The sequence below is a fragment of the Suricata suricatta genome, chromosome 8 (assembly GCF_006229205.1).
Source record: "Suricata suricatta isolate VVHF042 chromosome 8, meerkat_22Aug2017_6uvM2_HiC, whole genome shotgun sequence".
NCBI lineage: Eukaryota > Metazoa > Chordata > Mammalia > Carnivora > Herpestidae > Suricata > Suricata suricatta.
Window position 1 is genome coordinate 88,180,057 of NC_043707.1, and position 13,374 is coordinate 88,193,430.

Here is a 13,374-nt window from a genome sequence, read left to right on the forward strand (position 1 = left end):
AAGAGCAGGGAAGAGTGAGGGACACAGATCAAGGGAGACTACTGAATACTGAAGACGAACCATGGACTGAAAGGGGAGGGGGAGGGGAGGAGGGGGTGATGGTCATGGTGGGGGGCACTTGTGGAGAGAAGCACTGGGTGTTTTATGGAAACCAATTTGACAATAAACTATTATAAAAATAAAAATAAATAAAACATTAAAAATATTCTTTAAAAAAAGAAAAAGAAAAATTCTCTTGGGAATTTCTTACATAATGACAAATTCATAGGAGATTATCTATTAAGGAAGGAATCAGGTGGGAGATAGGAAGTAGTGTAATCTTCACTTTTTGAGCTAGCCATGTTAAATTTCACAGACTTTAAAGTTTACAAACATTGGTTTTACAATAACCAATGTTATTTCTCATCTTTCTCCTTTTAGGACGTAATCCTGATCTTGGAAAGGATCTCATAAAACATGTCTTTACCAATTTCCATTTTCTCATTCAAGTTTTTCCTATATTAGATCTTTGCCATTAGCTTAGCAATATGAACAATTTCCTTTCTTGGTAAAAACAACCACTCTTTCTTCAATGCTTTTGTCTCACTTCTCTGCCCACTTCCTCTTTTCTACTTTCTTACATGTCCATTCATTTCCTTTTGATTCTTTCTTAGAGTTTTCATGCATTCCACTTTTTTCTGTTAGAGTCCTTAGCATATTTTTTTTAGGTTTATTTATTTATTTTGAGAGAGAGAGAGAGAGATAGAGAGAGGGAAGGAGAGAGAGAATCCCAAGCAGGCTGCATCCTGTCAGCATAGAGCCCGATGTGGGGCTCAGTCCCACAAACCGTGAGATCATGACCTAAGCCAAAATCAAGAGCTGGACGTTTAACTGACTGAACCACCCAGGTGCCCCTAGAGTCCTTAGCATATTAATCATAATTATCTTAAATTCCCATTCTTGACAATTCTGAAATCTCTGCCATTTCTTAGTCTGGCTATAATGCTTGCTTTGTTTCTTCAGACTGTTCTTTGCCCTTTGGTATGCTTTGCAATTTTTTGTTGAAAGCTCAACATGTATCAGATAATACGAACTAAGGTAAATAAGCCTTTAATGTGAGGTCTTGTATTTATCTGCCTAGGAATTGGGCTGTGCGGTAGATTTATGAGACTTCAATTTCCTCTAGTATCCTTGTTTTTGTCTCCTCTGTTTTTTAGGTTTCCCTGGAGACTCCTTCATAGAATCTAAGCTTTGCATTTCTTCCCATTTCAGTCCCCTGTTACTGTACAGGAAGCCTGTTGGTGTGGTGATTAAAATGTCAGGAGAGGAAGTGTTCTATAATCCTATGATTAGTCTTAGTCTTTTAGTGGGTCTTTGTCCCTTCACTGTGACCTTCATAAGTGTTTCTCAGATTTTTTTTTTTCTTTAAGTAGAAGAAGAGGGTTATGGAGTTGTATATTTCCCTTCCCCACATTGTCTAGGTTCTGGTAAAATAGTTTTCTTTGAAGGAAGGCCTTTGTTAAGGAAAACTGAACATTCTGGGTATATTTTAGAATACTTATGCCCTATCTCCTTGCTGGAATTATTAAGTAGTTTTTCTGTTCTTCATCCCAAGAGCCTGATGGGTCTCACGGTGGACCTCTGTGTGAGGCTGGGCCCTCAGGAATTTTTATCTTTCAAATTAGTCTACACTCAGTCTCCAGCAATTAGTCAGTTATCCTTTAAGTTTTCCTACCATTTGCTGGCCCCAGTTGCAAAGTTTCTACTCTCAGTAAGTTGTGATTCTCTGTTTTCTCCTGCCTGTCCACCTTTCAGACCAGTGGTTTGCCTATGAACTGAATGATGGATCTAAAAGACCTGTTCTCAGTTTGCTAAGCCTTTTTCTTGTTATAAAAACAAGATTGATGACTTTTGTAGTCTTTACATATTGGACCAGAAACATCTATGTTAACTTTTCAACCTTTGCAATCTGTTGTCTCCATTTCTTTTTCCTTTTTTTTTTTTTTTAATGTTTATTTGTTTTTGAGTGAGAGAGATAGAGTGTGAATGGGGGAGGCACAGAGAGAGAGGGAGGCACAGAATCTGAAGCAGGTTCCAAGCTCTGAGCTGTTAGCATAGAACCTGACACGGGCCTCGAACTCACGAACCACGAGATCATGACCTGAGCCAAAGTCAGACACTTAACGAACTGAGCCACCCAGGCACCCCTGTTGTCTCATTTCTGTACAGAAACTATTCAAAGGTCAATAATAAGTTACCTAAAGTCACCAAATTCAATGCACTTTCTAAACTTCTACCTCTCTGCAGCATTTGACAATATTGATCTCCCCATGATCGATATTGATCTTATACCTGAACTTTATTGGTTCAAATACCTCTTTCCCTATTTCTTTTACTATCTCCAGTTTCTCCCCTTAGCTCTATTACCTTCTTTTAATGCCTTTAGATTTATTATTTTGGGATTCAGTTCATTTATTTTCATCATCTCCATACAATGATTCCCAAATATGAATCTCTAGCTTTCACTTCTGTTCCTTAAAATTCACTCTACTCTTGTATTTTTAACTGCTACCAGACAGCTCCATCAAGATATCACTGATATCTAATATGAACATGTCTACAATGTAACTTCTTATTGTGTTTTAGAAGCGAAGACTAGTTTAACCATCACCTTTACTCTATGAGATAGGTACTATTATTAACCTTAATTTACAAATAAAGAAACAGATTAATAGTCTGTGAATTATTGGATGAGTTTGAGCATTGAAATTGACCTATAAGTTTTAGTTTTCTTACTTGTAAAACATGACTTTTAAATATCTTGCAATTTATCTTAAGAATTGGAGAATATAGATGGAAGTTCTTTGAAATTTAAAATTTAAGTGGTATTGTTATTATCTGTTACCAATTCCAATCAGTTCTGTATCTACTATCTTTTAAGGTTGCCTGAGATATGTCTTAATCAGGCATGGTAAGACATTTTGACAGGGAAAAAATTATTATGAGGGGAGAAATTATTTTAAATACTCATGGATCCCTAGAAACAGGAGGCATGGCATGCCACACAGGGCCACGTGAGAAAGCACAAGAGCCAGTCGAGGTAGAACAAGCAAGAAGAAATATGGGTAAGAACCTTTACTGTGGTGTCTGTGGGAAGAACAGACAAAGCAGAATAAGCAGGTTTACAATGGGCTCATTTAAATGATTTCAGAAGGCTCTGATTATAGGGACTCTCTCTATTATCTGGGGGTGATTAGGGCGGATGGATAGTGTCCCAGAGAAGGAGATCTCTGTAATAGCCTGGTAAGGGTTGTTAAGGGTTTAGGCTCTGGATTGGCTGGTTTGTTTAAGAAAAGGTGCTCTAAGTGAGTCCATTAGCCCTGGGAGGGGCTGTCCCTCCAGGGTCAACAAGTTCTTAGACGTGAAAGCATCAAAATGCAAAAAATAAAAAGACATGCTTAATACATGGTATATGTTGTATTATTTTTTATTTCTATATCTGCCACCCATGTTAAACCTTGATTATTTCTTACATGGACTATGCCCATAGCATCTTAATTAATGATCTTATTTCTAGTATGTGCTGCATACAGCTAAATTTTTCTGAAGCATAGTTTAAGTTACTTTAGTCTTCTTTTTAAAAACCTTCAAAGGCACTCTCTTGCTGGTGTAAAAAATTCCAAAGATTTAGTTTGGCTGCTTTACTTTTACAAAGGTTAACTTTGTTTTCCTTCATGCATTTAATTGGATCATTTAGGACTTCCTGTATATAGCACATGCTTTTCTACCCTCATTGTTCACAAAGATATTTCCTCAGGGTGCATTTTTTATCCTGCTCTAATACCTTTGTCCCCCTTCACTTCTGCCTGCACCAAACACAAACACACATATGTATGCATACCCCAAATCCCACTTAACAATTCAAGGCCTGACTTTGGAATCCCATTTAACAATCCAAGGCCTAACTCAGATATCACTCATAATTTCTCTGTTCACATCTCTCAGCCAAAGTAATCTAAATACAGTTCTCATGTTAGCCAAAGTAATCGTAATACAACTCTCATTTCATCTTCTGTATACTTCTTTTGAGGGAAATACAATTTTGTATTTGCACTATAATTATATACATGTTTTATGTCTTTTACTAGACTATAAGTTTCTTAGGACCCATATCTGATTCATATTGTATCTTTGCCAGTGTGTAGCACAAGGCCTTATGTATAGTGTTTTATAAATAACTAGAATGAATGGAAGAAATTTATTTGATTTAGATTGGAATTACCATCATCCCAAGAATGAAATCTTGCCATTTGCAGCAATGTGGATGGAACTGGAGGGTATTATGTGAAGTGAAATAAGTCAGAGAAAGATACATATCCTATGTTTTTACTCATATGTGGAACTTGAGAAAGTTAACAGAAGACCATGGGGGAAGGGAAGGGGAAAAAATAGTTAAAACAGAGAGAGAGGAAGACAAACCATAAGAGACTCTAAAATACAGAGAACAAACTGAGGATCGATGGAGAGGTGGGGAGAAGGGAAAATGGGTGATGGGCATTGACGAGGGCACTTGTTGGGATGAGCACTGGGTGTTGTATGGTTGTGTGTAAGCGATGAATCACAGAATCTATCCCCAAAACCAGGAGCACACTGTATACACGTATGTTAGCCAACTTGACAATAAATTATATTTAAAAAATTACCATCATCCCATTAAACTAAGAAGGGGCTAATACAGAAGCTTTTCACAAGCCACACCTACTTCTCCTCTTGGGGTTATTTCATAGTGAGATTTGTGTATATTGAGTATTTTTTGCCTCTGTGTACATGGAAGTGATCATCAGGAGTTCTTTCCACAGATACCAATGGAAAGCCTTAAATTCTTCAGTTATTGCCCTAGATAGTGAAGTTATAGGAGTCAAAACAAATGAGGTCCCTGCTTCAGGAAACTCAAGAATGTGCAGCTGTGTATGACCACTTGTCTCCTGACTCTGTTTTCAGCTGTAGTGGTTACCTCCTCCTGAAACCTCAAAGTGGTTATCTTCACTAATTTGCCTCATTTAAAAACATCTATTTTCTAATGTTAGAGATACAAATTTCTTTTTTTTAAGTGTTTATTTTTATCTTTGAGATAGAAAGTACATATGTGTTTGCAAGCAGGGGAGGTGTGTGTAGAGTGAGAGAGGGGATAGAGAATCTGAAGCAGGATCCGCGCTGATAGCAGAGAGCCTGATGTGGGGCTTGAACTCACAAACCATGAGACCATGACCTAAGGCGAAGTCGGATGCTTAAACCAAGTGTGCCACCAGGTGCCCTTGTAACATAAATTTCTAACATAATTGGCTACAGGTACTTTTAATTTCTTTCAAAGAGTAGTCTGTATTTTCTGCTTGCCTATCCATCAGGCAGAGTGCTAAGAACTGGAGCTATGGGTGTGGACATGATAAACATAGTTCCTTGCCATAAAACTTAAGAGTGTGGAGATTTGGGGAAGTCACTGATCATGCTCTCATAAGATCTCAGTGACTGCCTAATTGATAGATGTAATAACATCACTCACTAAGTCTTTTCTATTGGGGTCCTACAGAGAATAAAAGAAAGAACTGGCTTATCAGTAAGGTGATATTTCATTATGCATCTATTCAGGTTGAGATGTCTTCTAGATATTTAGCTAGAGCCACTCAGGCTGGTAAACATCTGAGTATGAAGATCAAATGTTTTGAGTTAGATATAATGATTTATTCAACAATATTTATTAAGCAGCTACTATGTGTTAGGAACTATTGTAGGCATTGGGGATACAGCAGGGAATAAAACAGGCCCAAATTTTTATCCACATGGAACTTAAATTCTCTGGGGTGGGTAGATAGCTAATTCATAAGATAGATAACTAAAAGATGCATTCCGTTGGATAAGTCCTAAGGAGAAAAATAAAGCAAGAGGATATGAAATATTTGGGAGGGGGTGTATATGACATTTTAGGTAGGGGTGCCAGGGAAGGTCACACTAACAAAGATGTTAAGTATGTACATTTCTTGGGAAGAGCATTTCAGGTAAAGGGGATAGCAAGGACTAAGGCTCTGATAAGGAAATACACCTGGCAGTATCAAGGATGCCAGTGTGACTAGAGTAGAATATAAGGGAAAGAACATTGAACATGAAGTCAGAGACCTAACTGGATGCATGTAGGACTTTTTCGGTCATAATTAGAACTTAGGATTTTGAATATATTTTGAAGTTTTTTCACCGGAGCAACTCAAAGAATGGCATTATCTTTGACAAAAAGGGAAGGAAGACTACAAGAAAAGTAGATTTGCTGGACAGGGCGAGGGTGAGATTGTAAGAAGTTCAATTTTGGACATGTTAATTTTGAGTTGAACGTCAAGTAAGGAGGTGGGTATATAGGTCTAGGGTTCAGAGGATATAGGTACATTTAGAGATATGTATTTGGGAGACATTATCATATAGATGGTTTTTAAATCATGTATTGGATGTGTTCACCTAGGCTATGAGTATAGACAGAAATAGGAAGGGCCTAAGGATGAACACTGCAGAAAAAGTAGAAGGAAAACCAGATAAGGAAAGTGTCCTGTAATCCAAGTTCAAAGAAAATCAAAGAACAAAGAAGAAGCAGCATAAATTCTGCTGGAAAGTAAGATGAGAACATTGGCATTAATATTGTGGAAATGACTGGACCGTGGTAAGAGGTCTTTTGGTGGAATGATAAGGACTAAAATCTGACTGGATCAGGTTCAAGAGAGTATAAATGGAGGGAGATGAGAAACAAAGGTATAGGACTACCTGGGTGGGTCAGTCAGTTGAGCTTCTCACTCTTGATTTAAGCTTAGGACATGGTCCCAGGGTTGTGGGATCAAGCCCTACATCAGGCTCTGCACAGAGTGTGGAAGACTGCTTATGATGCTCTCTCCTTCTGTCCCTTTCCCCTGCTCACTCATGCTCTCTCCCTCTTAAATAAATGAATACATTAATTAATTAAATACTTTACTAATAAACAATAAGTACAGATCATTCTTTCAAAGGAATTGCCATAATTAAAGATGAATGGATGGTAGCTGGAGAGGTAGAAGGCAAGAGAAATTTTTTAAGATAGGAGAAACAATAGCATGTTTACATGCTGAAAGGAATAATCCAATAGAGTGAGAAAGGTCTATGATGCATGAGAAAATGTCTTTGAATAGGCAGGAAGAAATAGAATCTAGTACAGGAATAGAGGAATTGACCTAACCTGGAATAATAGATAATTTGTCTGGAGTAACAAGAGAAAAATAGAGAAGGTATACATAGTTATATACAAATGCATAATTCTGACCATGGCAATATTTCAAAGTTACCTGATAAGCTCAATTTTTTCATTACTAAGCTGAAAGTAAAGATGGGAGAAGAGATGTTGATATTCAAGGAGAGATAAGTATGAAATAGTGACTTTAGAAGATATAGTAAAAGTAAACCAAAAAAATACAGTATGATTCCTGGCACATTAAGGACACACTTTAAAGCAACAATCCATAAAGTGAGACTTGGCATCATGGTTGGATGTTTTTTCTCCAGCTTATTTTAGCTGTACAGGTTGAATTAAAACATAGCGTATTAAAGAAAATTGGAGGTATAGTAAAGTCAACAGATCAGGAGGTGATTGCCATTGAAAAAAATAGTTTATTCCTCAGAGTTTCCAAGAGGAGAGGGCAGGCAATGCCGCAGGGGGCTTCATGGGGAAGCAGTAGGGTCAGCCACCAGGCAGAGGGAAAGGGAGGAACTGTGGGCCCACCTCTGTTGTGCTTTTGGTGGGAAGATCAGATGCCCCTGCAATAAAATATTTTCTAATTAAGGCATGTAATTGTGATTTTAAACATAATGGTATTGCACATTTAATAGACTATAATATAAATACAACTTTTATATGCATTGAAAACCCCAAAAAATAATTTTACTCACTTTATTGTGATACTTGCTTTATTGTGGTAGCCTGGAACTGAACCTGAAATACTTCTGAGCTATGCCTATAATTAACTATGTATTATAGTTATTGTCTTTAAGCTCAGGAGAGAAGAGATTGCATGAGAGGAATGGGGAAGGGAGGAAACATGGTAGATAGAATCAAGGGCTTGAAGACAACAATGGAGTTGAAGGGATTTGAATAGAGTTGTTTTAATTTGGGTATTCAGAGGGTATATAAGCTGGACAAATAGGAAGTAATAGTTGACCTTGCACTGCACAATTGGATGACCAAGATATGACTATGGGAATAAGTAGCTGACATAGCAAAGAGGTCTAGATCATGTATGTGAGAAAGCTTCAAAGTACTAAGAGGCCATAGCATTAGAAGGTTTACCTTCATGGATGTTGAAATATTCATGAATGATGCCAGAACTAGTATTTGAGAGAGAGTCAGTAATTTAGGATATAAAATCTTCAGAGAATGGGAGAAAGGGGGTGGTAGTGATAATGGTAGACTTCCATAAGGAAGTGGAATATAAGTAGTCATTGAAACTATGGATATCGTTAAATTTACTCAGGGATTTTGTGTGTGTGTGTGTGTGTGTGTGTGTGTGTGTGTGTGTGTGTGTGGAAAGAGAGAACAAACCAATAACTGGGATTTGAGCCTAAGTCTAATCTTTAAAAGAGGAAACTAATAAAGGAGAAATAAAATGGGAGGACTGGCTTTTGAAAGGATAGGGCAAAAGGTCAAAGGGAAGGAAAATCCAAGTTGAAGGTAACGGTAAAAGAGTGATTCAATTGGTGAGTTATAGATTCTGGATTAAGGAGAGAAAGAAGAGAAACCTAAAAGGTACCAATTAATAGAAAGTGGAAGGGTCAGGTGGCTAGAAATCCCAAGGAGATTGAAGAATAAGGCAGTGGTGAACCAGAAGAGGGAAGGGTCAACTATCAGATGCTACAAAGGTGAGTATTGAAAAGAGTCCCTTGGATTCGACAAGTTGAAGGACTAGGGGAGTTTAAGAAAGTAATCTCTATGCAGTAGGCAAGGAGAAGTGGAACTAGATTGTAGTGAATTATGGAGCCAATAAGAGGAATAAGGAAGTAGACAGTATTATTGACTAGTATTTAAAGAGTTGGACTATGAAAAGAAGCATAGATAAAGTAACAGGAAGACACAACTAAAGGAAGGATTTTTAAGTTGAGGGAATGACTGGAGCATAATTATATGTTCAAGAGGAAAAGAGGAAATGATATGTAATAAGGAATTATTGATGGACAGTAGTCCCTGAGAAAGTAGTAACAGACAGATTTCAGAGCACAAGAAGAAAGATTAGCCTTAGATAAGAATGGCAACTCTTTTACTGAAAGAAGAAAGAAAGAAAGAAAGAAAGAAAGAAAGAAAGAAAGAAAGAAAGAAAGAAAGAAAGAAAGAAAGAAGAAAGAGAGAGAGAGAAAGAAAAAGGAAAGAAAGAAAGAAAGAAAGAAAGAAGGAAGGAAGGAAGGAAGAGAAAGAAAGAAAAAAGGAAAGGAAGATGCATTTAGATGAGTTTGTAGAATATGGAAGAATATTATAATGACAATGGAGAAATAACTTAAGGGGTTTTTACCAGATTGATTCTTATTTTCTTACAGATGTTGAAGATAAAGTCAGTTAGACATTGAAGGAGGGAGGATAGAGTAAAATACTTTAAGACAATGCAGATTTGAAATACTTCATGAATGGAATCCATTTATTTAAAAAATACTTCTTTAGAGACCACTATATACTGAGTACTGTCATGGGTTCTAGGAACATAGCAATTAGAGGGACAGAGCTCTTGCCCTGAAGACGCTTACAGTCCAGTAGGGGAGCAGACAACAACAGCAAAGTGTCAAGTAGTAATAAATGCTATGAAGAAGAATCAAATATGAAAAGTGGATTGATGGATGTCATTTAAAAATATTTCATTCTTATCTTTTATGATAGGAAAAGTAAAATTATTGTTTAAAATGTTTTCTTTGGAAACATACTTCCTTTCTGTAATCTAAGGGAAAATCATCTGTGTTTTATAGAAATCCATGGTACAGAGTACTAAAACAAAGGAATGATAAAGTAGCCTTTTGTGTTAAGGAATTCACAGGGTATAGAAAAGTAAAATATTTTTCTCTCCAAGATACAAACATTTTGATTTTCTCTTATTAAAAATTATTATGCCATTGTTTAGGCAGAAACACTATATTCTCCCCAGGTTTTATTACTCAGTCTTCATTCTGCCTATATAGCTGCCCTATATACTCACTTATGCTTCCTACATGCCAGGACTTCCTAACTGTAATATACAAATTAATCCATTTAATCCTCATAATAATCTGTGAATAGGATACTGTTGAAATCCCCATCTTACAGATAAGAAAACTGAGACCAGAAAAAAAATCAATGTAGACTTTGGATCAGACTACCTGGGTTCAGATTTCAATCCTCATAGGAATAGTTCCCTTTAAGCCTCCCTGATTTTATATAAAATTATATGTATAACAACCTCTTAAGCATTATGAGGAAAAAAGTGATATAATGCTGGTAAACATTCTAGAACTATGCTTACACACATTGAGGTCTCAAGTAGCTATTATTCATTTTTGTACATATGTTCAGATTGTTTCCATGTTTCTAAATGAAAGTCTGCTTTTTTATTGTTGATTAATTTTCCTTTAATCATGAATCTTTCATATTATGTTATCTTTTCTTGGTATAGGAGCACCAGCCAACTGCCAAAGAAGTCTATTAGCTTTCTCAGCAGAGCAAAAAAAACCCAAATAAAAAGTTATACTGGTGCAAGCCAAAGCAGAATGGCTATGTCAAAAAGCATGATAATTGGACCTGATGTAAAGGCAGAAAAAATGAGTATTTCCACCCCAAGGACAGTCATACAGGTAATATTCTTTAGAATTCTATGTTTATTTGAAAATAGCATCATAAAGAACTTGACTGAAATGTTAAAAGTAGAAAATACGCTGCTTTGAAATAGCGAACTCACTTCTAAAATCGATACATTAATTTTGTTAGAGTCTTTGTGACATCACATACCTTACAGTGTAATGTTGGCTGTTGGCTTTATAATTCATTACTAGTAATAGGAACATTAGAGTGGAGTGAGGAAAGTCTACTCATGACCTTAAGGACTAGTTGATTATGATATTAATAATAGCTAACCTAGCTATAATATAGATAGTAAAGCTAACATTCATTCTTCTTTGTAATGTACTCCAGCAAATATAAAATTATCACAAATTGGTTATCTCATTAGAAAATATTTAACTAAGGGGCACCTTGGTGGCTCAGTTGGTTAAGCATAGGGCTTCAGCTCAGGTCATGATATCATGGTTCATGAGTTTGAGACCCGTGTGGGGCTCTGTGCTGAGAGCTCAGAGCCTAGAGCCTCCTGCGGATCCTGTGTCTCCCTCTCTCTCTGCCCCTCCCTTGCCTCTCCTGTCTGTCTGTCTGTCTGTCTCTCTCAAAAATGAATAAATGTTAAAAAGAAAATTTAAAAAGAAGGAAACAATTTAGAATCGAATTTTTAAAGCCTTTACTCAAAGTATAATATATATACAAAAAAGTATGTAATATATAAATCTGAATGGGGTAGGCAATAAGATTTTTAGATATGACCCAAAAAACACAGTCTATTAAAGATAAAATTGGTAAATTGGACTCCATCAAAATTAAAGCTTCTGGTCTTTGAAAGACTTCTAAAAAGATGGAAAAAGAAGCCATGCAGAAAAAATATTTATGAAGCAAATATTTGATAAAATACTTGTAACCAAAATATATAAACAATTATCAAAACAATATTAAGACAACCTAATTTTAAAATGAGCAAAACATTTGAGCAAGTACTTCAACAAAGTACATTACAGATAGCAAATGAGCATATCAAATCAGCACTAATCATTAGGGAAATGTGAATTGAAACCATGAGATACTGCTGTACACCTATTAGAATGGCTACAGTTAAACATGTGCTACAGTATAGACGACCCTTGAGATATTATGTTAATTGAAATAAGCCAGTCACAAAAGAGCAAATACTGTATGATTCCTCTTATATGAGATATCTAGCATAGTCCAATTCAGAGACAGAAAGTAGAATGATAAGGCCACTGGGAGAAGCATTTTGTAGTGAGAACAAATATCGAACATTGACCTCAGAAAATAGTTCCTGAAAGCCATGCAGTCTATAGCACTTCGTTATAACAGCCTGTGTTGACTAATATAATACTGTATACACTATATGTGCATTTCTACACATTAATAGCCAGTGCTCAGAGAAATTAAGAAAACAATCTTACAATTGCATCTAAAACAATAAAATATAAATAGGGACATGTGGGTGGCTTAGTCAATTAAGTGTCCAACTTTGGCTCAGGTCATGATTTCATGGTTCATGGGTTCGAGCCCCACTTTGGGCTCTATGCTGACAGCTGGAGCCTGCTGGGATTCTGTGTCTTGCTCTGCCCCTCCCCGGCTCATCCTCTGTCTCTCTGTTGCTCTCAAAAATAAATAAACATTAAAATAATTCAAAAAATACCTAGAAATAAATTTAATAGAGGTAAAATATCTGTATATTGAACACTGTAAGACATTAAAAAGAAATTGAAAAAGATACAAATACAGGGAAAAGCATTCTATGTTTATTAATTGGAAGAATCAATATTGTTAAAATGTCCACACTATCCAAAATAATCCACAGATTCATTGCAATTGCTATCAAAATTACAATGGCATGTTTCACACAGTAGAATAATCTTAAATTTTGTATGGAGCAACCAAGACCCTGAATAGCTAAAGCAATGTTAGAAAAGAATAAAGCTGGAGACATCACACTCTCTGATTTCAAAGTGCACTACAGAGCTATAGTAATTAAAACTGTGTGGGCATTTGCACATAAGCACGTAGATCAAAAATAGATACATAGATCAGTATCTGATCTATGAGACCTGAATAGAGAGCCTAGAAATATACCCACACATATCTGATCAATTAACTTACAATGAAAGAGCAAAGTATACATTGGGGGAAAAAAACAGTATCTTTAATAAACAGAGTTAGGAAACTGGAAAGCCAGAATGAATCTGGACCACTATTTACACCATACACAAAAATTAACTCAAAATTCATTAAAAACTTGAATGTAAGACTTATATATCTGTGTGTTAAATTTCATAATTGAAAAGATTAAGAATTAGGGCAAAAACAAATAGAAATATGTAAAAATTGGGATGTGTTTATTAATGAAATGTTGAATGAATAATAGTGATTTTTAAAGCTTATACATAAAAATTAAGCATACAAAAATATTAACAATCTGGATGAATTCTCTTTCTACCTTTCTGAATTTTCTTGAAATTAATATATATTATTTATAATATATAGGTAAAAACATGAATAGGTATGTTTTATAT

At 35.8% G+C, this 13,374-nt stretch overlaps 1 protein-coding gene across 1 annotated transcript in view; it reads left to right on the forward strand.

The window, feature by feature from the left end:
* WDR78 (WD repeat domain 78) overlaps positions 1–13,374 on the forward strand; it is a 75,360-nt gene that overhangs the window by 3,244 nt on the left and 58,742 nt on the right. Inside the window, 1 exon segment of the mRNA XM_029949560.1 lies at positions 10,668–10,845. Coding sequence (XP_029805420.1) covers positions 10,668–10,845 — 178 coding nt within the window.